The sequence below is a fragment of the Callorhinus ursinus genome, unplaced genomic scaffold, assembly GCF_003265705.2.
Source record: "Callorhinus ursinus isolate GAN/ISIS: 27379988/994484 unplaced genomic scaffold, GSC_fseal_2.0 scaffold50, whole genome shotgun sequence".
In the NCBI taxonomy this organism is placed as follows: Eukaryota; Metazoa; Chordata; class Mammalia; order Carnivora; family Otariidae; genus Callorhinus; species Callorhinus ursinus.
Window position 1 is genome coordinate 4,645,979 of NW_027397112.1, and position 26,366 is coordinate 4,672,344.

The following is a 26,366-nucleotide window of genomic DNA, read 5'->3' on the forward strand; positions in this document are numbered from 1 at the left end:
CTCAACTGGAGGGTTTTGAGTTACTTTCTGACCTGATTTCATACTTAGAGCTATCATTTTTTGAAAAATCTCTTCCTACCTCTCTCCGCCCTGTTTTCTCTGAACTGTCTCTTTATTTATGTTTCTTTAAAAAGGCTGTCCCAGGGGCCAACTCTCCCATTAGGGCCTTGTATGAAAAAGCTAACTGAGAAAGACTAGATTCTCTTTAGTTTGATAGCTCCTAATGTTTTGATATGTCCAGCCAGCCATCTGCAGCGACAAACTCCCTGCTGAGTTGCTGGCGAGGAGACAAAGAAATGGAAAACAGCAAAGAAGTCACCATGTGATAGGAGCCGCGAGTTTTTGGCAGCCTGGCTGAATTAAGACCATAATTCTTTTCGGAAATCATTCTAAAACGGAACGATTCACAATAAACATGAAATTAAAAGCATGATGTAGTAGTGACCCAAAAGGAATGTGAATTCTTCTCCAGGACATGCAGAGACCTGTGGATGAACTGTTTCTAGATTCTTGCTCCAGCTTTCCTGAGAGTAAGTTAATCTCTAAAATTGTGGTTGTTTTGCATATAAAACTATAACTTATGACTTCAAATAGGGAATGCCAAACATTTGGATGGGAACTAGTAAATGCAGTAAATTATTAGTTGTTTTGATTTTTCAAATCATCTGAGTATTTTATATTGTATGGCTAAAAAACCAGTTGGAGAACTAAGTGGGTTTTTGTTTTTGTTTTTGTTTTTGTTTTTCATTTTCACCCCAGGACTAAAGTATGTTTGGACAAATAGCATATATTATCTAAAAGGGTATTGGGTGAATTGAAAAGAATATAACTTTATGTTGCCTCTTTGCAAGTATGATGGGCTGTTTCCCAAGTGAATAGAATTAGTTATTCTTTTTTGTTTGTTTTCACTTTTACTGCTAGAGAATTTGTAAGCACTTGGGGGGGGGTGGGAGACACATGATTTTCTGAGTTTTGAATTGTTTTAACCGGCTTGAGAATATTTTCATCAAGAAAACTTAAGCAATATTTTTATTGACCTTATTTATCATACTACATTTATAGGAATCTTGATCTAATTTGTTGTGCAATGTGTTTATTTTCTGAGTACAAGGAATTCTTTCTGGCGGGGAGTGACTGGCTTTTAATAGCCACATTATTATTTCTAGATCACACGACTTCCTATTCAGAGCAATTTGAGCTAGTTAGATGTTTTGTGCTCCTCTGGTGAATAGTAATTTTTCCCCCTGATATTTACATCAGGATGTGTAGTGGGGGAAAAAAAATCAGTCTTAACAGAAATAAATAACCACAATCGTGACAGATCATGTTAATTCTTCTGTAGTCATCAATAATACTTTCTAGCACATGCATTCCTCCGCAGAAAGAAAAGGGAGTAGGCACGTAGGCGACATATTTAACTCTCTCAGATACCATGGTTTAGCAGGACACTGATTTCTTAATTGGTAATGTCGTGGTTTTGTTTGAGGTGGGGTCCCCAAGCCATCACAGCCCGCTCGGATGGCACTATCATCAGGAGCTCAGCCGCATAGCTTCTGAATCCCTTTGTTCAGTTCTGGAAAATTTTTGTTCCACAGGTGGATACCTCATAAAGGCAACTCTGTATGTCCTAAAGCCCTCGTCCTTGAATTATTCTCAGTCTTCACACTTTCTTTTGTGCTCCTTGCGTTAATTTTCTGTTGCGGCTATAACAGATGACCGTGAACTTCATGGCTGAAAACAAAACAGATTTATCATCTCACAGTTTAGGAGGTGAGAAGTGTGATGTGAGTCTCACTGGACGAAAATCAAGGTGCTGGCAGGGCACCTTGGATTCATTTCTGGAGGATGCGAGGGAGAATTCTGTTTTCTTGCCTTCTGCGGTTTCCAGAGGCTGCCTGCATTCCTCAGCTCACGCCCGCCTTCCTCCATCTTCAAAGCCAGCAACGGGTTGAGTCCTTTTAACAGCACCTTGCACTGACTGCCGTTTTTACTTCTCTTTTCCACTTTTCAGGACCCTTGTGATTACCTTGGCTTCCCCTAGATAACCCAGGATTATCTCCCTGACTTAGAGTCAGTTGATTAGCAACCTTACTCCCATCTGTTCCCTTAATTCTCCTTCGCCATGTAATGTAATATATTCACAAGTTCCAGGCTTAGAATGGGACCATTCTTCTGCCTGCCTTATTCCTCTTCAATTATTCCTTGCTTTTCAGACTGAAATGGCAGATGCACAATATTCCCTGCAAGACACAATGATTAGGTTTTATCTCTGCCTTGAGTTGGTGACCTTCCCATTTAGGTTGCCTCCTGAATACCAGTAGGGACCAGCATATTTGTGGCTTTGCTCTCGCCCCATGGATAAGATCAGCATTAGTCATGTATCCAGTAGCCAGAAACAACCTTATTAGTAATATGATGGAAGAGACAATAGCAATTCTGTGGTTTGCAACCCTCTTCAAAATGGCACCAAAGGAAGACACAATGACCCCCAAAACCCCGGTCTTATTGACTTGTGCTCCAAGCTTTGTGCCAAAGCTTAAGCCATTATGCTTGGAACATTTCCTGGACCAATCCCCTCCTACAATGTTGGGTTCTGTTCATTAAGATTACACCTTATGTTTTCCTTATCAACTAAGATAATTCATGGGCATTTATGTTTTACAAGTCTCAGAGTAACTTTGTTTTTCTTCCTGATGGGAAAATAATGAGATAGACTTCTTGCAATTCAATTATGGAACTCATTCTGGGAGATACACTAGTAATTCTTGGACTGCACTAAGATGACCATATAAATAATTACATCATGCTACCACTACCAGACTGAAGGTTATATCTGGAATCTGCTGCCTTCACTAGGTTTGAAAGAGACCATTTGATGGCTATTACACAGCTATGTCCTGATTTGTTGTTGTTATATAGGTTCTCTCTATATAATGTCCTCTGCAAACAATTCTATAAAGAGTTGCTGATGACGGGGCCTACGTATTGGAAACTGACAGTCTGGCTGACTGGTAGACCTGTGTGTAAGCCTAAAGGCTAGCGCTCTCTCCCTGTGAGCTTAAGCCCTTACATGGATTACCCCCAAGGCCAAGGTTGAGCCCATAAGTAGGAAGCAATGGATGACTGTTCCACTGAGAACAGTAGAGCAACATGGTACCTGAAAAATCATCAGGCCTAAATTGCCTCCAATAATATACTATTAGAATGAGGTTCCAGTTCAAGGAACTCCAGGATGTGAGGGCGATCTGGCTGCGACATCTGTCACCCCATTGATCGCCAGGGTTGATTCGGCTGATCTGGCTGGCTAGGCAGGTGTCCCCTTCCTCCCTCACTGCTCCATGTGCGTCCCTCCTGAAGCTGCGCGCTCGGTCGAAGAGGACGACCTTCCCCGATAGAGGAGAGGACCGTTCTTCGGTCAAGGGTATACGAGTAGCTGCGCTCCCCTGCTAGAACCTCCAAACAAGCTCTCAAGGAACTCCAAATGCGAATTTACCCAATTCATGAGTTCGTTCCCTTTCTCCCTATTTCTACTTCCCACCTATCCACTCATATGCATGCAGGAGTAACAGACATCTTGAATCTGAAAATTATTTTAGGTGCTCTTTTCTACTGGCAATAAAATGGGGCCCGCGATTTTGCAAGAATCAAATTTGTCTGTAATGACACCACACATACCTCTTTACCCAACAGACCTTATCACAATAACTATATTTTTCTGCTCATACTTTTCCAACAAAGAGCACCTTCACACCACTGGGTCCAACTCTGGCAAGGTCTCAGAATCTAGACAGCTTGAGAAGGCACAGAACGTCAAAGGTTCTTTCTATTTTTCAGGACATTTTTCACCTCTTTCCGTTTTTGTGAGAAAATCAAACATGGCTGTAGGGTGAAGAAGAAATTGGTTAGGCTGTTTTTTATTCTTGGCATTTTAGACTCTTTTCGATTCTACTTCTTGCATCCCACCCATACATCACCTAAGGTTTGCTTTTTCTTCCTTCCTCATCTTTGCAAATACCCTTTCTGATGGATACACCTTGTCTCTCTGCCCACACCCAGAGGTGCTTGCCCCACAAAGATGGAAGCTACAAGGGTGCTCTCTTTGCACCCATCATGGGCTTGTCTTTCTTGAGAATTCAGTTCATCGAGGTCTCCTTGCATCTATTGCTTTTTGTCTGTGCTATGGGAAATATGGTTTTAATTTTGTCTGGATTACTGTCATTTCTTACCATTGGTGTAAAGATATTCCACAGTCTTCTATATCTCAGCCGTGGATTTGAACAAAACAACGATATTGTATTCATGCACATTCTCATCACCTCCCTGATATTCCATGAGGTGGAACCAGATGCCAAGCTTCTGCCATGGCCGTTAGCCCTACAGGCCATTTCAAGTGAGAGAATATTGTGTGGTTTTCAGGGATTTCTTCATAATTTTAGAATCAGTTAATTTTCTCAATCTTCGATTAATATGCACATTTTGGTCAAGAGAGTCAAGCTTTTTTGTGTTTATTCCTTAACTTGAGGCAAAATTTAATAATTTGACATTTTGTGGGGGAGTATCTGTGGTTTGGGGTTAAATCATATTCTAGTTTTATTGCAAATAGATATTTCTTCAGTGTTCTTTGTATTTGTCCCTTTGGGTAGATTTTTCAAAGGAAAATGGGCAAATCACTTTTCATTTCGACTTTGAAGATATCAGGCTGATTTTTGTTCCATTATAAACTGTTTTCTCATTCCTTTCTGAATGACCCCACCTCTACCCTGGCAAATTAATTCTAACTTTTCCCTCTATCCTTTAATTTTAAACATACCATTCTTTTTTGTCATTGTATTTGGTACTTGGAGAGCCTTTTTGGGAAATATACATGTCTTCCAACTACCTTGAAAAATTAATTTCCGTTGGGCTTTTTACAATATACTTTCTTCAATGTATTTTTCTCCCAAATGTTTTTTCTTCTTTTGGGGTATCTCTTTACCAAATACTTTCCTTTTGATCCTACTTTTTTTCACTGGGTGGCAGATGTTCTTTGCAGAGTGGTGCAAGTTTCTTTGACCACACTTATATGTGTTGCTAATATGGAATTTAAGATACAATACAAAGTCTTTCATGGACCTATCTATATCATAGAATTATGACAATGTCATATCTTACTTGCCAAATTTTTCTGAATGTGACTGCTAATTTGCTGGGTTTGGGATTAAGTAGCATTACTTGCCACCTTTTATGTTGTATTTATTTAAAAAAGTACTATCATTGTGTATTTTTTATCTCTCTCATCATTTTTAAATGAGTTTTAATTTTCTTTGAAAATTTGGCAAGATTATGAAATTTTTTCCCATATCATAGATCTTATGTTCTTTACTGACTTCAATGGGATTTTTAAGTATGTAATTTGCTTTTCATTTCTTCTTACCTTTCTTCTTGAATTTTATTATAGTCATTAAATGGAAGACTTGAAAACTTTTCTTCTGTTTATTGTAATAAAGTTTCTTTTGAAAGATCATATATTTTTTCTGCCTCTTGAGAGTAATCAATCTTTCCGGATGTTCCAGCATTTGGGGGCTCCTGATAAGGACTGGACAGACCAAAGCCCATGGCTAAATAGTCTGAGTGGATCCCTCCATGAGCTCCTCACCCCTTGTCTGGATGCTGGTAGAATCTCTGATCTTGCACGAAATGGAGGATTGATCCACGCAATCCTTAGACAAATTTCGAAAACCGCATTGGCACAGTGGTTAAGAGTGAGGTCTCTAGAACTTGGTCATCTAAGTTAAAGCTCTGATTCTGCCACCATTAGCTGTGTTTGGCGAGTCACTCAGCCTCTATGTGTCTCATATCCCTCATCTTTTAAATGGGGAGAATAATAGGATCTATCCCAAAGGTTTCTTATGAGGATTAAACTAGTTGATTTCTTAGTTAACTTGAACTTCCTTTGATATGTTTTTAGCCTTCAGGCGCCTTTTCCTACACATGCAATTGGAAACAGCTGTTACAATGTTTCTTTCTGGTCTGATTGCACAATGTTTCCTATTTCAGACCTTCACATTTACTTCGTTTACTTCTTTATTTTAAAATAAACAGGTCAGAATGAGCAAGAGGCACATAAGTGTGGGCCAGCAAACGTGGGCTCTCCTCTGCAAGAACTTTCTGAAGAAATGGAGGATGAAGAGAGAGACCTTGTTGGTATGGCTCAGAGTCTATGTCTTCTCATATTTAGAAGAGGAAAATGTTTTTTGGGGGACACTGCAAACAGTTTATCTTCATTATTTAATGTTTCATATATGTGTTCTATTGTTAACTAACAGGCTGGAAAATTTTCCAAATTCTGGATTTTGCTACAACTTCAAATGGAAGTCCTTTAAATATATTATTATTATATGTCTGACTAGAGGCATTCTTTAAATAATTGATATTCAGAAGCTCTCTGAAAAATAAAGCCATGATTTTTATTGCAGAAATAATAATTCTTAAAATCTGAACTCATTTGAAACTCATGAAGGGGGGCACCTGGGTGGCTCAGTCGTTCAGCGTCTGCCTTTGGCTCAGGTCATGATCCTGGGGTTCTGGGATCAAGCCCTTCATCAGGTTCCCTGCTCAGCGGGGAGCCTGCTTCTCTCTCCCCCACTCACCCTGCTTGTGTTCTCTCTCACGCTGTGTCTCTCTCTGTCAAATAAATAAATACAGTCTTTTTTTTTTAAAAGAAACTCAGGAAGGAATAGGTACAAAAATTCAGGGTCAAAGTCAAAGAAAGAAGCAAATTTAACCCAGAATTAATCCAGCAAGTAATCAAAAATTTTTAAAAAACTTCAAAAGACAAATTATAGCACTTCTGCACACTTGACTAAGGCTACAATGTCAATTTGAAAAAAATAATGGGTATATATACAGAAAAAGAAAATGGCATTTTGAATTTTTGCTTCTATTAAGACAATACTTAGTTTCTCCTGATAAGAATGAGCAGATGTACTTTGTGTAGAAAATTAAGTAAATTGAGAAAAATACATTAAAAAAGTTAAAATCACATATAAAATACCCATCGTTCAAGGGTTAGTATATTAATATTTCATTTTATGAACATTGTGTGTGTCTGTGTTCTTTCAACAAATATGTATTGAATTCTTAGATTGACAGTAAATAAAGCATACAAAAATCCCAGCATGGAGTAAAGATTATATAAGTATAAATATAAAAGTTGGATTCTACCCTACATAGATGTGTTACTTCCAACCTTTTAACTGTTTTTAATATAAGCATGACATCTGTCAATTGATCTATCTAGATATAGAGCAACACACATACTAAAATGAGATCAGATGGTAAATAAGATAAATACCTCTTTTAAAGACACTGTGTTTAGAATTGAAAGTGTGTAATAGGGTCTCTTCTTAATACCAGGTTTCAAATGCATTCTGTTGCACTTCCAATTTCGGAATGTTGTCACAATGACAAAGATTTTTTAAAATTCTTTTTATGAGCAGTATTTTGGGATGTTCTTCTTCCTCATATACAGCAGCAGCAGATAAAAATAGGACCCTGCTCCTGTTGATGAGAGATGGAAACCAATTTCATGACACCTAACATTTCTTTATCATCGACACTCAGGTGCGAGCATGACTATAAACCCCTGGGCCATTCCTGAAGCAATCTAGCCTCTAACACTCACATTAAAGTATGATAAACTTAGACTCTCAATTATAATTGGTATCAGTGCCACAACTCTCGATGGATGATGCATATATTTCAAAATATGCTAATCAAAAGACAAAAGAAAACGGAAACACTGGGAAACTGGGAGAGAGGAAAAAATGGTCCAAGCTACATAACAAAACTACATGTTTGAAGTTGTTCGTGGATGATTTATCTGTGGATGAGCAGCTATTGATCTGCTTCATTTTTCTCTCATTGCTGTGTAGGAATGGTTTTTCTCATTTCTTCTAGTATTATTTGCATACCGACTTTCCTCCAATTTACATCAAGTTAATGACTTCCCTCAATTGCCTGCTATGAATCTGGGACGTGTAGATAATTTTAATGATTCTAATTATGTGATTGCATTTGCACCTGAATCCAAAACAACCCAGGAGATCATGAACAAAGTGGCTTCAGCCCCATTCATGAAAGGTATGTTCTCTGGCAGTTCTGGGTGTTTTGCTGATTTGCAAAACATACAAATTTATTTTAGGATTTCCTATTACCTTCATTATAGTCCATATCAAAATGAAACAGGCCGGCATTATTCAAATGTATGTTAGTGAGAAGATTCTGGAAATATTGGACAGTGCTGACAGTATGGTTTTTAAATCTCTTCAACTATATAAAAAATTGAGAGAGAAATTAGACAGTAAAACCAAGAAATCATGGGCAATAGTTACCAACAAAACTAGTTGGTAAGGTGTTTCCCCAAATCCCACAATATAAATGGATGGGGAAAAAGCACCAACAGCCACCAAGTCTACATGGCGTCTCTCTCTGGGGTGTTGGGAGAGCAAAGGGGAGCAGTGGGGTATCTGATGGACCCAAGAAGAACCCCTTTAGAGGAAGCCAGTACCCATTGCAAAGCAGAGTAGGCCAATCTGCGAACAACTGAAACCATTTTCGGCTACTGTACTAGTAGGGTAGTGTTATACTGTTATTCCAAAGCTGTTACATATGTAAAGTGGGATATACCAAATAAGTAATTATGGAATAGTCTTTCTCTCTCACCTCTGTGTCTTGGAAACCCAGGAGTCTCAGTACTGGAGGAAAGGAGACGCAGAGGTCTGGGACCGGAAATTGACAGGGTAAAGAATATTGTCAGAGCACCCGGTTGGCGCAGTCGGTTGAGCATCCAACTCTTGGTTTTGGCTCAGATAGAAAACTCAGGGCTGTGGGATCAAACCCCGCATCAGGCTCTGTGCTCAGTGCAGAGTCTGCTTGAGACTCTCTCTCCCTCCTCCTCTGCCCCTCCCCCCATGCTTGCAAGCTCACTCTCTCTCAAATAAATAATCATTTAAAAATATGTTGTCATTCCTTATAGTTAGGAAGCCAGTGATAATGAATAGGTTCTGTCAAAGGGACTCAGTAGTCACCTTGAAGAGACTCCCACTGGTCTAAGTTGGCATACTTTGAGCTTCAACAAGAATAATAAGTGTAGTGATATGAAACTCGTCTAATGTATACATAAAATCCAGGCTTTCATAATTTATTAAAAGAAAAAAATGCTTTTGGAAGATGGTACAAAATCAGTTCTTCTTATGAAAATTTGTATATAAAGGGAAGATACCCAGTATTTATCCTGTATGAACTGTACTATTGGATAATTGAACAGATGCTGGAAAGTACTATTTTATAAATGTTTTCTACTAATAAATAAGAAAACAAATGGTGGCAGTATAATATCACCATTTTGAAACTCCCATTGAATTAATGGATCTAGGCACTGAGTGTCCATGGCTGCTAATAATATCTCCAAACACCAGATCATCGGAAACTCTGATGAAAGAAAACACCACCACATGTAGTCTTGCCAAAGGGATTTGACCAGAGTCTGATTAAGGCTCTGGATGCCACTGCCAGACTGCAGGAAATGCAGGTATTACGAACATGTCAAATTGCACTAGAAGCGTGCATCCATCAGAATCCAGGCTGCAGGGAATTACGTAGTTTAAGTGGCCCGGGTTTGGTCAGTAACAGTCATTAATTCACATGATATCTTTTGGATATCTTGAGAAAACATTCTCCAAACTTAACAATTTTATGCTGTCTTCAGAGGTTTGGCCACATACACTAATTGTTACATGAAAGTACATATTTTAATTATAGGATATAGTTCACATTTGGATAAGTCTGTGTATTGCTAGGGGTATTGCTGGTATAATAGTGGTATTGCTATTATTCCAAATTCAATGCTTTAAATCATTGGTTTAAAAGCTTATTTGGAAAGGCATAATCTGTTTCTAAAAAAAGTGATTGCCACATTAACTCTGATTTATCTAGAATGTTAGACACTCCCCATAGTATGAGTCTCTTATTTAGGACCAGCCCTGCCTTTAGTGAATAAAGAACTTTAACATAATTGAATATGGCCTGCCGTCATTGTACCACATAGAAATCTTCTTGCTTATTAGCTACTTTCTTCTTACTTATTAGCTACTTTCTTTCACACGGCAGGAAGAACAATCATGGGGTGGCCGGATGAGAAAAGCATGGACGATTTGGATTTAAACTACTCTATAGATGCAGTGAAAGTCATCTTTAATGATACCTTCTCATATCATTTGAAGTTTTTCTGGGGAGGGAGAATCCCCAAGATGAAGGAACACAGAGACCATTCAGGTAACTTTCCTACCAGAAGGGTTTTTTGTTTTTGTTTTTGTTTTTTGCTATTATGTCATTAGCCACTAGAGGGTGCATGTGATCTCTGAAGTCCACACAAACCTACGCTGGGTAATTCCTGAACATAAATGAGATTCATTCTTATTTAAATAAAGCCTGTGTTCTTAAGTGTATTGTTTCGTTAAGAAATTATATTTGCTATTATTCCTATGCTACTCCTAAATATAACCTGAAGGAAAGATTCTTGCTCATTGAATCCCAAATGTTAAAAAAATGTAGTGCTTTCTTGGCAAAAACAGCAGAAGAACAAACCTCAAAAAAACATTCTTGGCTAACTGAGAGAATAATAGATTAAGTAAAAATTATTAATAACTGGTCTTAACAACATTAACAAAACAATTCTGGTGTATTCTTCTTGGGTGCGCTCTTCAAACCTCACTGGAGAAGTCCTACCATACACTGTATTATTGTGGACTTCTACTGCATTTTGGAACATTTGATGTTTTGATTTTCCCTATACCAAGATCGTCCCATCCCATCATAAATGGTTATGTTCTTCTTTTATGAAAGCTCATTGTCAAGTGATGGATGAAAAAATCACATGTGAAGGTTCAATGTTCTGGGAGAAAGGCTTTGTAGCTTTTCAAGCTGCCATTAATGCCGCTATCATAGAAGTGAGTATTAAGTTAAAGAAAACTAATTGCATTGTAAATTACATTTTGATGCATGGTGCTACAATGGACTGCCCTACCTTAGCATTTAATTAATTGAGTCACTTAATTTATTTGGCACAATACACTGAACAACTGCTATATGTAAGCCATTACACTAAGCACTGAGGATCAAGAAATAAGTAGAACACAGGTACTTTTCTCCCGTGATCCTGGATAATGATGGGACAGAAATGTGGATGTGAAGTCACAATAAAAGTTGAGGTTCTATCATGGAATTATACATGCTGTGCAAGGCAAACAATGAAGCAGAAGATACTCTGAGAAATATCAGGGAAGATGAGTAACTGAAGCAACATTTCAGTTGTGCCTTCAAGCCTGAGTAAAATTTTGTCTAGTGAAGATGGTAAATGGGAATGTTCTAAGGAGTCAGGACAGAACTTGGAGTGTTTCAGGAAAACAAGGAGCCAGATTATGATGAACATATATATTTAAATGTGGAATGCACATAATTTCTTATAACTGAGAGAGAACACACAAGGTTATAATTGGTGTGATGATAACAATGTGTTCATTGATACTTTCCCTTAGATCACAACAAATCATTCAGTGATGGAAGAGCTGATGTCAATTACTGGTATAAATATGAAGATATTACCTTTTGTTGCCCAAGCAGGAGTTGCAACTGATTTTTTCATATTCTTCTGCATTATTTCTTTTTCTGCATTCATTTACTATGTATCAGTCAATGTCACACAAGAAAGACAATACATTAAGTCATTGATGATGATGATGGGCCTTCGAGAATCAGCATTCTGGTAAGTTACATGGCCACAACCTATCATGCAACATAGATAAACACAACAAGCTAGCTGGTTGGACTCCATAAGCCTATGAAGTATCATATTTAAGCTTGATTCTTTCCTAAAGCAGTGCATTATAAATGAATGGAATAGATTCAAGTAAGCATGGTAAATAAAACTTTTCATACTTCTTTAAATTAAAGAAAGCCTGATCCCATAGATGTCTGCTGATACCCAAGTCACTAAGCAATAAAAATGATGACTCTCAGTCACTAGTTGCAAGACACGAGTGCACCCAAATATGTAAGAACTTGAGGTTTCTAATGTTTGATGAAATACATTTCAGATATTTTGTGAGATCGGGTGGTTGATACTGCCCTCACATTGAATGATTCATCACTCTGATGACACTGATGGAAAAAAAGCCCATTGTGCCCTTTCAGCACAGAGCTTCCTTGGTGGAGGACTAACAGAGTGGTTAGAACACAGGCCTGGGAGGCAGGAAGCCATGGGTCTTCTCCATCTGTGCATTACCATCCTAAACAAGCTACTTAATTTCTTAAAACTCAGTCTCTTTTTCTGTGAAACATTGGTAATGGCATCTGTCTCTCATTGGCCATGACGATTAAAGAAGGGAATGTATTTAAAGTGCTTTGCATTGAGCATAACAAAAATTAAACACTCAATATTAGATGACAGTTGATAGAAATTTGGGAAGGGTCAGAGTCTGAGAGGAGAGTAGTTGTAAGTTAAGAAACCAAGGAGTGAGGGATGCCTGGGTGCCTCAGTCAGTTAAGTGTCTGCCTTTGGCTCAGGTCATGATCTCAGGGTCTTGGGGTCCCTGCATTGGGCTCCCTACTCACCCAGGAGGCTGCTTCTCCCTCTCCTGCTCCCCCTGCTTGTGCTCTCTCTCTCTCTCTCTCTGTCGAAAAAATAAATAAAATCTTAAAAAAAAAAGACAGAAAGAAACAACAACAACAACAACAACAACAACAACAAACCCAAGGAGTGACTCTCCAACTAGCAACAAAAAAAATTTAATGGGTTTAGCCAAGGGATGTATTTGAGATATAGAATAGTAAAAGCATGAATTCTGGACTGAAAACGTCATGGTTTGCGTTTGGTTTCTTTATACACTAATGTTATTCTCAATGGTAAACAAGATTTGTAGAATCTACAGGATAGCTCTGGACATATGCCATGTACTCTTTAAAAGGACATTAGGAGAGGACAAGATGGCAGAGAAGTAGGAGTTTCATCTGGTCCTAGGAATTTGGCTAAATAGCTATCAAACCATTCTGAACACCTGTGAACTCAACTAGAGATCTAAGAAAAGAATTGCTTCAAAACTACAAACAGAAAAGTGACCACTTTCTGCAAGACAGAATGACAAGACAGAAAAACTCACCTCAAAAAAGAGGACAAGGGGCAGTACTGGTAGCTAGAGACCTAATCAGTCTGGACATAAGTAAAATGTCAGAACTAGAGTTCAGAACTATGATTATAAAGATACTAGCTGGGCTTGAAAAAAGCATAGAAGACACTAGAGAATCCCTTTCTGAATAAATAAAAGAACTAAAATCTAATCAAGTCAAAATTAAAAAGGCTATTAATGAAATGCAATAAAAAATGGAGGCTCTAACTGCTAGGATAAATGAGGCAGAAGAGAGAATTAGTGATAAAGAAGACAAAATGATGGAGAATAAAGAAGCTGAGAAAAAGAGAGATAAACAACTACTGGATCACGAAGGGAGAATTCAAGAGATAAATGATACCATAAAGCAAAACAATATTAGAATAACTGGGATCCCAGAAGAAGGGGGGGGCAGAAGGTATATTGGAGCAAATTATAGTGGAGAACTTCCCTAATCTGGGGAAGGAAACAGGCATTCACGGAGGCACAGAGAAACCTCCTCAAAAATCAATTAAAATAGGTCAACACCCCAACATATAATACTGAAACTTGCAAATCTCAGAGACAAAGAGAAAATCCTAAAAGCAGCTCAGGACAAGAAGTCCTTAACCTACAAGGGTGGAAACATTAGACTGGAAGCAGACCTATCCACAGAGACCTGGCAAACCAGAAAGGAGTGGCATCATATATTCAGGGTGCTAAATGTGAAAAATATGCAACCAAGAATACTTTATCCAGTTAGGATGTCATTCAAAATGGGAGAGATAAAAAGCTTCCAGGACAAACAGAAACTAAAAGAATTTGTGATCACTAAACCAGTCCTGCAAGAAATATTAAAAGGGATCCTTTAAGCAAAGAGAGAGCCCAAAAGTAACATAGACCAGAAAGGAACAGAGAGAGTATACAGAAACAGTGACTTTACAGGTAATTTAATGGCACTAAATTAATATCTTTCAATAATTACTCTGAATGTAAATGGGCTAAATGCCCCTATCAAAAGATACAGGGTATCAGATTGGATAAAAAAGCAAGACCCATCAATATGCTGTCTGCAAGAGACTCATTTTAGACCCAAAGACACCTGCAGATTGAAAGTGAGGAAGTGGAAAACTATTTATCATGCTAAAGGACACCAAAAGAAAGCTGGGGTAGCAATCCTTGTATCAGACAACTTAGATTTTAAACCAAAGACTGTAATAAGAGATGAGGAAGAACACTATATCAAAATTAAAGGGTCTATCCAACAAGAAGATCTAACAATTATAAATATTTATGTACCTAACATGGGAGCAGCCAATTATATAAAGCAATTAATAACAAAATTAAAGAAACACATCGATAATAATACAAAAATAGTAGGGGACGTTAACACTCCACTCACTGCAGTGGACAGATCATCTAAGCAGAAGATCAACCAGAAAACAATGGCTTTGAATGACATACTGGACCAGATGGACTTCACAGATATATTCAGAGCATTCCACCCAAAAGCAACAGAATACACATTCTCGAGTGCACATGGAACATTCTCCAGAATAAATCACATACTGGGTCACAAATCAGGTCTCAACTGGTACCAAAAGATGGGGATCATTCCCTGCATAATTTTGGACCAAAATGTTTGGAAACTGGAACTCGATCACAAGAGGGAATTTGGAAAGAACTCAAATTCATGGAGGCTAAAGAGCATCCTACTAAAGAATGAATCGGTCAACCAGGAAATTAAAGAAGAATTTAAAAAATTCATGGAAACAAATGAAAATGAAACATAACTGTTCAAAACCTTTGGGATGCAGCAAAGGCAGTCCTAAGAGGGAAGTATATAGTAATACAAGGCTTTCTCAAGAAACAAGAAAGGTCTCAAATACACAACCTAACCCTACACCTAAAGGAGCTAGAGAAAAAACAGCAAATAAAGCCTAAACCCAGCAGGAGAAGAGAAATAATAAAGATCAGAGCAGAAATCAATGAAATAGAAACCAAAAGAACAGTAGAACAGATCAACGAAACTAGGAGCTGGTTCTTTGAAAGAATTAACAAGATTGATAAACCCCTGGCCAGACTGATCAAAAAGAAAAGAGAAAGGACTCAAGTAAATAAAATGATGAATGAAAGAAGAGAGATCATAACCGACACTGAAGAAATACAAACAATTATAAGAACATATTACAAGCAACTATATGCCAACAAATTAGGCAATCTGGAAGAAATAGACGCATTCCTAGAAATGTATAAACTACCAAAACCGAACCAAGGAGAAATAGAAAACCTGAAAAGACCCATAACCAGCAAGGAAATTGAAGCAATAATCAAAAATCTCCCAACAAACAAGAGTCCAGGGCCAATTGGCTTCCCAGGGGAATTCTATAAAACATTTAAAGAATAATTAATACCTATTCTTCTGAAGCTGTTTCAAAAAATAGAAATGGAAGGAAAACTTCCAAACTCTATGAGGCCAGCATTATCTTGATCCTAAAACCTGACAAAGACCCCACCAAAAAGGAGAATTATAGACCAATATCCCTGATGAGCATGGATGCAGAAATTCTCACCAAGATACAAATCAATAGGATCCAACAGTACATTAAAAGGATTATTCACCATTACCAAGTGGGATTTATTCCTAGGCTGCAAGGCAGGTTCAACATCTGCAAATCAATCAATGTGATACACTACTTTAATAAAAGAAAGGACAAGAACCATATGATCCTCTCAATAGAAGCAGAAAAAGCACTTGACAAAGTACAGCACCCTTTCTTGATTAAAACTCTTCACAGTGTAGGAATAGAGGAAACATACCTCAATATCATAAAAGTCGTTGGGCATCTGATTTGGCTCAGGTTGCGATCCCAGGGTCCTGGGATCGAGGCCCACATCGGGCTCCCTGCTCCGTGGGAAGCCTGCTTTTCCCTCTCCCACTCCCCCTGCTTGTGTTCCCTCTCTCTCTGTGTCTCTCTCTGTCAAATAAATAAAATCTACACACACACACACACACACAAAAATCCATATACAGAAAGCCCACAGTGAATATCAATGGGGAAAAACTGAGAGCTTTTCCCCTAAGGTCAGGAATATGACAGGGATGTCCACTCTCACCACTGTTGTTCAACATAATACTAGAAGTCCTAGCCTCAGCAGTCAGGCAATAAAAGGAAATAAAAGGCATCCAAATCAGCAAAGAAGAAGTCAAACTCTCACTCTTTTTGCAGATTACATGATACTCTATGTGGAAAACCCAAAAGACTCCACCCCCAAATTGCTAGAACTCATACAGGAACTCAGCAAAGTGGCAGGATATGAAATCAATGCACAGAAATCAGCTGCATTTCTATACACTAACAATGAGACAGAAGAAAGAGAAATTAAGGAGTTGATCCCATTTATAATTGCACCAAAAACCATAAGATACCTAGGAATAAACCTAACCAAAGAGGCAAAGGATCTGTACTCAGAAAACTATAGAATACTCATGAAAGAAAATGAGGAAGACACAAAGAAATGGAAAAATGTTCCGTGCTCATGGATTGGAAAAACAAATATTGTTAAAATGTCTATGTTACCTAGAGCAAATTACACACTTAATGCAATCCCTATCAAAATACCAAAAACTTTTTTTCACAGAGCTGGAACAAGGAATCCTAAAATTTGTATGGAACCAGAAAAGACCCCGAATAGCCAAAGGAATGTTAAAAAAGAAAAGCAAACCTGGTGGCATCACAATTCCATACTTCCAGCTCTATTACAAAGCTGTCATCATCAAGACAGTATGGTACTGGCACAAAAACAGACACATAGAATGTCAATGGGACAGAATAGAGAGCCCAGAAATGGACCCTCAACTCTCTATGGTCAACTAATCTTCAACAAAGCAGGAAAGAATATCTGATGGAAAAAAGACCGTCTATTTAACAAATGGTGTTGGGAAAATTGGAAAACCACATGCAGAAGAATGAAACTGGAACATTTTCTTACACCACACACAAAAATAGACTCAAAATGGATGAAAGACCAAAATGTGAGATAGGAATCCATCAAAATCCTAGAGGAGAACACAGGCAGCAACCTCTTCGATGTCGGCCATGCAGACTTCTTGGTAGACACATCTCCAAAGGCAAGGGAAGCAAGGGCAAAAATGAACTATTTGGACTTCATCAAGATAAAAAGCTTTTGCACAGCAAAGGAAACAGTCAACAAAAGACAACCCACCGAATGGGAGAAGATATTTGCAAATGACAGATAAAGGGCTAGTATCCAAAATCTATAAAGAAATTAAACTCAACACTCAAAGAACAAATGATCCAATCAAGAAATGGGTAGAAGACATGAACAGACATTTTTCCAAAGAAGACATCCAAATGGCCAACAGACACATGAAAAAATGCTCAACATCACTCAGCATCAGGGAAATACAAATTAAGACCACAATGAAATACCACCTAACACCAGTCAGAATGGTTAAAATTAACAAGTCAGGAAACAACAGATGTTGGCGGGGATGTGGAGAAAGGGGAACCCTCTTACACTGTTGATGGGAATGCAAACTGGTGCAGCCACTCTGGAAAACAGTATGGAGATTCCTCAAAAAGTTGAAAATAGAGCTACCCTATGACCTAGGAATTGCACTACTGGGTATTTACCAAAGAGATACAAACGTAGTGATCCAAAGGGGCACCTGCACCCCAGTGTTTATAGCAGCGATGTCCACAACAGCCAAATTGTGGAAAAAGCCCAGATGTCCATCGACAGATGAATGGATAAGGAAGATGTGGTGTATATATACAATGGGATACTACTCAGCCAGAAAGGATGCGAGGAAGGAAGGAAGGAAGAAAAAGAAATCTTGCCATTTGCAATGACATGGATGGAACTAGAGGGTATTGTGCTAAGTGAAATAAGTCAGAAAAAGACAATTATCATATGATCTCACTCATATGTGGAATTTAAGAAACAAAACAGGGGATCATAGGAGAAGAGAGGAAAAAATAAAACAAGATGAAATCAGAGAGGGAGACAAACCATAAGAGACTCTTGATCATAGGAAACAAGCTGAGGCTTTCTGGAAGAGAGTGGGGTGGGGGGAATGGGGTAACTGGGTGATGGACGTTAAGGAGGGCACATGATGTAAAGAGCATTGGGTATTATATAAGACTGATGAATAACCTCTGAATGATCTCTACCTCTGAAACTAATAATACATTATATGTTAATTGAATTTAAATTTAAAAAAAACAAACAATTAAAAAAGGAAAGGACATTAGGCACTGTTCAGTTGGGTAGGAAGACCCCACATTTTTAATGCTGCCAATTTAAACCAAATTTATTTTTTTTCTCCAGAAATGTTCAAGTAACTGAGTGTAAAAATGGAGAAAATGGATTGCTGGTTTGATCTAGAATGGGAGTTCTTCTGGTTCTCTTTTTTTTTAAATTCTGGAGCTCAATACTGAAGAAAATTTTGCTCACTATATTTTTTTAAAAAAATAGAAATCTACAGAGTCAGAGAAAAGTAAACAATATGATAAAAAGAAAGGAGAAACCAAATAAATCCAACAAGGGAAGGTTAAAAAAAAAAACACAGGACTTTTCCTGTGTAAGAAAAGGCTGTAACATTCTATTGATACCGCATATGAATGAAATTAGAAGTTTATGGGACACGGAGAGATGAACAATCTCAGATGAACAGAAGTGATTGAGCAAAGAGCATTGTTACAATTAGGCAAGACTTCCCAAAACATGAGGGCATTTAAACTTTGAAGTAAAGAAAGTTAAGTGTTCATCGTGGACTTGTTATATACCAGTGGTCACATTAAACACATAACATACAATATTTTGTTTCATTCTCTTATTATTTTTCAATAGACAATAAGGAAATTTAAAGAGATTCTACCTCTCAGATCATATAGTTACAGTGCAGCACAGAAAACCTGAACCTACGTCTGTATGATTAGAAAGCTTGTTCTCTTTCCCCTATAAAGAACTTTCTTCCTGTTTCTTTGGCATTGATAGCAAGAAAAACATATCTGTGTATCCACCTGTCTTTCTGTATCTCTGTATTTCTAAGCCTGTGTATATCCGATCTATACCTAATCTATATCTGATTGTCTATATCCGGGGTTGGCAAACTATGGCCCTTTTTTGAACAATCTGCAAGCTAGGAATGGCTTTTATGAAAACACCTAAAAAAAATCAAAAGAACAATAATATTTTTTATTAAATGATTTTATTTATTTATTTGACAGAGGGAGACACAGCGAGAGAGGGAACACAAGCAGGGGGAGTGAGAGAGGGAGAAGCAGGCTTCCCGCGGAGCAGGGAGCCCGATGCGGGGCTTGATCCCAGGACCCTGGGATCATGACCTGAGCCGAAGGCAGACGCTTAATGACTGAGCCACCCAGGCGCCCCAAAAGAACAATACTATTTTGTGGCACACAAAAGCATATGTGAAATTCAAACGTCAGTGTCTACAAATAAATTGTTATTGGAGCAAAGCTCCGTCATTTGAACATTGTCCGTGCCCACAAAGGCAGACTTCAGTAATTGCAAGAGACCGTATGGTCTGAAAAGCCTGAAAGATTTACTATCTGGCTCATCAGAGAAAAAGTTTGCTGATCCCTGCTTCATCGTCTGGTTTTTGTTCATGGTGTTTATACTTTACTGAAAGAAGAAGTCCAGAACGGACATGTAGGTCGTAGATGTTTTCCCAGAAAACTGTTCCCAGTTACCCTCATTAGATGACTCAGTCTATTTCTTTGTTTTGCAATTAGTCACCTATTTTACCTGTGTACTTATTGTCTACCTTCCCTGGTAGCATATGAACTTTGGGGACAGAGAAGTTTTCTAATCTCTTAGCTCTTGATATAGGGTAATCCCTTTACTCTTGATATGGGGTAAGCTTCCCAAATCATTTGCAGAGTAAGTGCATAAATAAAGTGATAAAGTACCAGCCGTTGAACTGATGCTATGTTTCTGTGCTAGGCTCTCCTGGGGTTTGATGTATGCTGGTTTCATCTTTATTGTGGCTACTTTGATGGCTCTTATTGTAAAATCTGCCCAAGTTGTCGTCCTAACTGGCTTTGTGGTGGTGTTCACCCTCTTTCTCTTCTATGGCCTGTCTTTGGTGAGTTGGTAAATTCAATCTCTCTCTCTCTCTCAGAGAAACCAGTCATTTCTCACCAACTCTGGTCACACCTCTTCTGTTTCTGTTTGCAGTATATGAGTATTTGCATGAGACAGTATCTGGGGGGTGGGGGTGGAGGATTGGATGTTATATATTTTTATATTATGAAATTCTTTTTATTATGCTACTGATGATTCTCAGAGAATTATATACTACCTGAAGTTTTTCTCTCCTCTCAGATAACTTTAGCTTTCCTGATGAGCGTGTTGATAAAGAAACCTTTCCTTACTGGATTGGTTGTCTTTCTCCTTACTGTCTTTTGGGGGAGTCTGGGATTCACTGCATTGTACAGACATCTTCCTGCATTTTTGGAATGGACCTTATGTCTTCTTAGCCCTTTTGCTTTCACCACTGGAATGGCTGAGGTAAGAGTTAATATAACTATTTCATTTTTTACAGAACATTAAAAAATTCTCTCTGAGGAATTCATGCTCTATGTTCTAAGCATCAAAATTCTCATCCGCTTTTGTAAAGATGCACATCTAAGGTATCAGGTTTTTCATTTTTCTCTCTCAGCGTAACTGGCTTTATTTTAAGTCATTCATATAGGTTGATACTCCATTATCGATGTGGTTCAGCTTTTACTTTCAGTGGGTTGTGCCAATGAACAATTAACTAATTTAGTGCACAGGAAACACGACCCTTAATATTATCGCAAGTATTTGTAAACCAGGAATTCAATGGAAATAAATTTTTATTTTTAATTGGCCAGTTGTACATGAAATTGAACCTCTTCTCAGAAAATTTAATTCTAGGTGTGACATTGTAACTGTAAAATGCTATGAAAGGTTATGTTATGTATAAACTCATTGTATCTCACTATAATAAGAAATTATTCTTGTGACCACTGAAGTACTTTCAGCTTTTCATGTTCTTACTTTCAAATAGTATCCCCTTTCTAGAATGTCCCCTCTGCCCCCATCCTACACCTGATGAAATCCTTAGGCAACCCCTCCTTTGAGTTTTTACTTCCCAGAGGATTTGCCTACTTTTTCCCATGGGTCTCTAAGTCCTTAGTACCTACTTCCACTAACTTCCCAAATTGCTTTGTAGCTAGATGGATTCACTGCTATGTCTTCCAATAGATTGGAGCTCTGTGAAGACAGGAACTGTGTTTTATTTATCTTTTCAATCCCAGGGTTTAGCAGAGATAAGACAATAATAATTCTTAATACTCTATTTATCTTTTTAAAATTCAATGTATGTGTCTTTTTTCCAGCTTATACATTTGGACTATGATGTGAATTCTAACATCCATTGGGATTCTTCAGACAACCCATACCTAATAATAGCTACTCTTTTCATGTTGGTTTTTGATGCTCTTCTGTATTTGGCTTTGACATTATATTTTGACAAAATTTTGCCCAGTAAGTAGTAACCTAATTGTCATTCAATGCAATTTCATTCCGTGCATTTCTATAAAATAACTGTCTACAACATATTGGGTATAAACTATCAAGCATTTTTTTTCCCAAAATTTCTAAAATGAGCCCAATGGTATTCTGCACTTTGTTTATAGAATCGCTTTCTAAGATCTCATTCTACCACAATACTTTAAATTGTTTCTTTTTAAAAAGAGACGCTTGCAAGAGATGAAGGATAATTATACTATTAGTGCTTATATTAGCGCTAGATGAAGAAAGCTAGTGCTTGGGACTGGATCTTAAGGGTGTCTAAATACTTCCCAAAGCAGTTGCCTTGACAAGCTGTCCTGAGGTCACTAATCCTTAAAGTGGTGACTGATGCAATGTTCAATTGCCTCCTGTTCGCGTAGCTGAATATGGACATCGACATTCTCCTTGGTTTTTTCTGAAATCCTCTTTTTGGTTTCAACACCAAAGGGCTGATCATGTGGCCCTTGAGAATGAAATAGATTCAGATTCTTCATCCAACGACTCTTTTGAACCAGTGTCTCCAGAATTCCACGGGAAAGAAGCCATCAGGTAATAAATAAATTACACAAATTGCAAAGGGAGAACAGGTCAGAGACCAGAGGTCTCTCCAGCAAAATACTGGTGTGACAAAGATTTCCTGGGTGCTTCTTTGTACCCACCTACGTCCAGGCCATTCCACTTGTGAAATGCCACCATTAATGTTAAAAGCACTTTGCTTTCCCACATTGTCAGCGTTTTTATTTACGAATATCTTATTGCAGAACGACAAACATCAGGGAATAAATAATCTTCATATTTCCATTTCTCTCATTTTCTTTTTGCTCTCTTTTTGGTGCTGTTTTCTCTCTGTGACTGCTGTCTTTACGACAGACACTGTCATCACGTCCCTTGTCATTCTTCTCCTTTTCTCTGTGATTTACTCTGTCTCTCTCCTCTTTGCTTCCTGATGAAGAATAGAAGGAAGAGGCAGGTGATGCAGAAAAGGGGAGATTGGCATCCAGAGAGATGGGAGGAAAACCTAAGTTAGGGTACTCATGCCATGCATGTCTTCCCTCTGAGATGATAGATGCGTGTTATTCAATGCTGATTGCTTTGTTTCCAAACAACTAGAAATCCCTAACTTCCCTGGGTCTTTGCTCAACCTTTGTTCATCATTCAATTTGCCATTGTTTCCTCAGGAAAGCCTTTCCCATCACCTGGGCCCGCGTGAGGGAAAGAGCTCCCAGAACTTTCTCACAACTCCAAAGACTTGAATTCTCAATCCTCTGTCTACTTCCACAGTGTCCTTAAAACATTTTCCTCTTTTTTTTTTTCAGAATAAGAAATCTTAGGAAAGAATATGGAAAAGGAAATCATGAAAAAGTAGAAGCCTTGAAAGGTAATGAGCTAACATCATATCTACGGCTGTTTGATTTGGTGACTATGCCTCATTGTTGTACTGTCTTCGTGGGGATAAAGAACTGATATATTCCAGACACCACAATTCTCCTTCATTTCAACACATTGCGTTTCCTTCTGAGTGAATGTAGGAACATAGAACAATTTTAGAAAGTCAGGGTGTGCCATCGATACCTTACAGGTTTGAAAGATGTATGGCTGCATCATGAAGTTCTTTATTTTCAACTCGTCACACTCCCTAATCCTAATAAATGATCTTTATTATAGTCAGCCTATTTGTAATGACAAAACTGCCCTTATCCAAAAAATTGTTAATCACATAATAATATAATCATGACAATGCTATAGCTTTAAAGTTTGTATCATAGGAGATACAATTTTAAAGGGAAGGATTTGGGGATGGATTTTATTTTGAATATTGCTAGCCAAATATACACATGCTATAAGAAATTATAAAAGTTTTGGAGAATGTGGGGCACCTGAGTGGCTTAGTTGGTGAAGTGTCAGACTCTTGATTTTGGCTCAAGTCATGAGCTCAGGGTCCTGAGATCGAGCCCCACATCGGGCTCCACACGCTGCATGGAGTCTGCTTGAGATTCTCTCTCTTCCTCTCCCTCTGCCCCTCCCCCTGCTCTGCTCTCACTCTCTAAATAAAAAAATAAAATCTTGAAAAAAAAATTTTTTTTGGAGAATGTAAAGTTAACATGTAGGCTCTGAGTGGAATTTCTTTTTGTAATAATGCCAGGTCTGGTATTTGACATATATGAAGGCCAGATCACTGCCCTCCTTGGTCACAGTGGAGCTGGGAAAACGACCCTGTTAAACATGCTCAGTGGACTGTCCATCCCAACATCAGGTGAGGAGATAATTAGAGGCAAGAACATGGGCAAATAAATTAACTCTGCATTTTATTAATTAGTTTTATTGGTTAATTTCAGTAGTTAGTAATTTCATTAACTCCTAGTCACCCTCAGGTACTTAAGACACAAGTTTCACAAGTTTCTTCAAGTTATTCTTTTAATAGATGTATGTTCTGTTTATTTAGGAAAATCTTGGTGGTTTAAATATTTCAAGATAAGTAGCTTTATGAATAGTCACTCCAACTGGTTCAGATAAATTGTGAACATTACATTTTTAGTCAATAGTGTATTCCTTATAGATCCTGTATGCTTAAAAGACTTTAGTGTTTGGAGGCACCTGGGTGGCTCAGTCGTTAAGCATCTGCCTTCGGCTCAGGTCATGATCCCAGGGTCCTGGGATCGAGCCCTGCATCAGGCTCCCTGCTCAGTGGGAAGCCTGCTTCTCCCTCTCCCACTCCCCCTGCTTGTGTTCCCTCTCTTGCTGTCTCTCTCTGTCAAAAAAAATAAATAAAATCTTAAAAAAAAAAGACCCTAGTGTTTGACACCCATTGTTTTTCACTTTAAAACATCTTAAATGAACCATGGCATGTTATCCTGTTGCTAACTGTCAACTTTTCTGCTTCTAGGTTCAGTCACAATCTATAATCACACCCTTTCGGAAATGACTGACTCCAAAACCGTTAGCAAGCTCACTGGAGTCTGTCCACAATCCAATGTGCAATTTGGCTTCCTCACTGTGAAAGAAAATCTCAGGCTCTTCGCTAAAATAAAGGGGATTCAGCCACATGAAATGGAACAAGAGGTAGAGGAACATATTAGATGTCACACAACTGTGAACATGAAATCATTTATCTAGAAAGTTCTAAATGTATTTGTGTTATTTCTGCATGGTGCATCATCGAAAGGGCAAAAAGGCCCTTGGCAACGAACAGCAAAAGGATTGTGTTTTTAAAACAAACATGCTGGGTTTTGGACTAAACATCCTTTTCTCTTCTCTTCTCTCCTCTTCTTTTCTTTCTTTTTTGGTTAGATACAACAAGTTTTAAGGGACTTGGAGATGGAAAATATTCAAGATATTCTTGCTCAAAATTTAAGCGGTGGACAAAAAAGGAAACTAACTTTTGGGATTGCCATTTTAGGAAATCCTCAGGTAAGTCGAGCCCTAATTATTGGTGAATGAGCTTGAGGACTGTGGAACTAGTGTATTCCATCCGACTGCATTTGCAAATGGTAAATATAAAAGAATTATTCAAGTGAAAAATTAAGTAGTAAGATATTTCTCCCAAACACTTTTACACATATATTGCTTTTAAAAAAAATTTACCTGAAAGTGGAAAATGATTTTATGTTTCCCTACTGTTCAGGTTTTGCTATTGGACGAACCAACTGCTGGATCAGATCCTCTTTCAAGGCACTGTGTATGGAACCTCCTAAAAGAGAGGAAATCTGATAGAGTCATTCTCTTCAGTACCCAGTTCATGGATGAGGCTGACATCCTGGCTGGTGAGCTTTTTTTTTAGATTCCACATATAAGTGAGATCATAGAGTATTTGTCTTTCTCTTTCTCTGATTTATCTCACTTAGCCTAATGCCTTCAAGTTCCATGATGTCCTTTCATGGTGGTTCTCGGTTTTCTCTCATGTGTCTTAGTGAGAAATTAGGGACATGAGTGAAATATGTGTAGATAAGTTCCAACACACCTGCTGTGGGTGTATGTGTGACTTTCATGAAGACAGGAGATTCTTGCTGTCGTTCATTTGACAGTCTGCATCTCCATGTACATTGTCCCACAGATGTATTCTGATCCTACTGCAAAGCAATTCATTGGTTGTAAATGTATAGCATACTCTCAAATGTATATTATGTTTTATTCAGTAGGAATGTCAGTTGGCTTGAAACAGATCCTCCCATTGTATGATAATTTTTCTCAACATACTAGAGAACAAACTAACATATCATTTAAGTTATTGGATAACAAAGAAATTGGCTTACATACGACCAGAATTAGAATGCAAATATTTTAGTGGGTCATGCTCCTAAAATGCATTATTTGTTAATGGATTTGTTCTTTTATAAACAGTGAGAGGATAACCTCTTGATACAATGCTTTGTTTTTCTTTTCTGCTTAGATAGGAAGGTGTTTATATCCAATGGGAGGCTGAAGTGTGCGGGCTCTTCTCTATTCCTGAAGAAGAAATGGGGCATTGGCTACCATTTGAGGTACCACCTGTGCTGTTGGAGACATATTAGAACATGTTGCAGACAAGAGATCTCAGTATTAGTATGTGAAAGTAGGCTACAAAATTATTAAGATCCTTTCAAGAGCGCTGTGTTAAAA

The 26,366-nt window shown here is 38.0% G+C and overlaps 1 protein-coding gene across 3 annotated transcripts in view; it reads left to right on the top strand.

Annotated features, from left to right (window-relative positions):
- Window positions 1-182: 182 nt before the first annotated feature.
- ABCA9 (ATP binding cassette subfamily A member 9) overlaps window positions 183-26,366 on the top strand; it is a 64,506-nt gene continuing 38,322 nt past the window's right edge. Inside the window, exons 1-16 of one of the 3 annotated variants that reach the window (XR_012375405.1) lie at window positions 191-530; window positions 6,082-6,183; window positions 7,914-8,121; window positions 10,150-10,314; window positions 10,885-10,988; window positions 11,577-11,803; window positions 20,175-20,316; window positions 20,556-20,741; window positions 21,596-21,743; window positions 22,151-22,319; window positions 23,087-23,148; window positions 23,914-24,024; window positions 24,655-24,830; window positions 25,059-25,178; window positions 25,393-25,531; window positions 26,158-26,248. Coding sequence is in view for 2 of the 3 variants with exons in the window: in XM_025889964.2 (XP_025745749.1) it covers window positions 6,088-6,183; window positions 7,914-8,121; window positions 10,150-10,314; window positions 10,885-10,988; window positions 11,577-11,803; window positions 20,175-20,316; window positions 20,556-20,741; window positions 21,596-21,743; window positions 22,151-22,319; window positions 23,087-23,148; window positions 23,914-24,024; window positions 24,655-24,830; window positions 25,059-25,178; window positions 25,393-25,531; window positions 26,158-26,248 (2,144 nt within the window). In the remaining variant the exon portion in view is untranslated. Of the gene's footprint in view, window positions 531-6,081; window positions 6,184-7,913; window positions 8,122-10,149; window positions 10,315-10,884; window positions 10,989-11,576; window positions 11,804-20,174; window positions 20,317-20,555; window positions 20,742-21,595; window positions 21,744-22,150; window positions 22,320-23,086; window positions 23,149-23,913; window positions 24,025-24,654; window positions 24,831-25,058; window positions 25,179-25,392; window positions 25,532-26,157; window positions 26,249-26,366 lie in introns of all 3 variants that reach the window. The other 2 variants (XM_025889964.2, XM_073883199.1) reach the window with 2 other exon arrangements.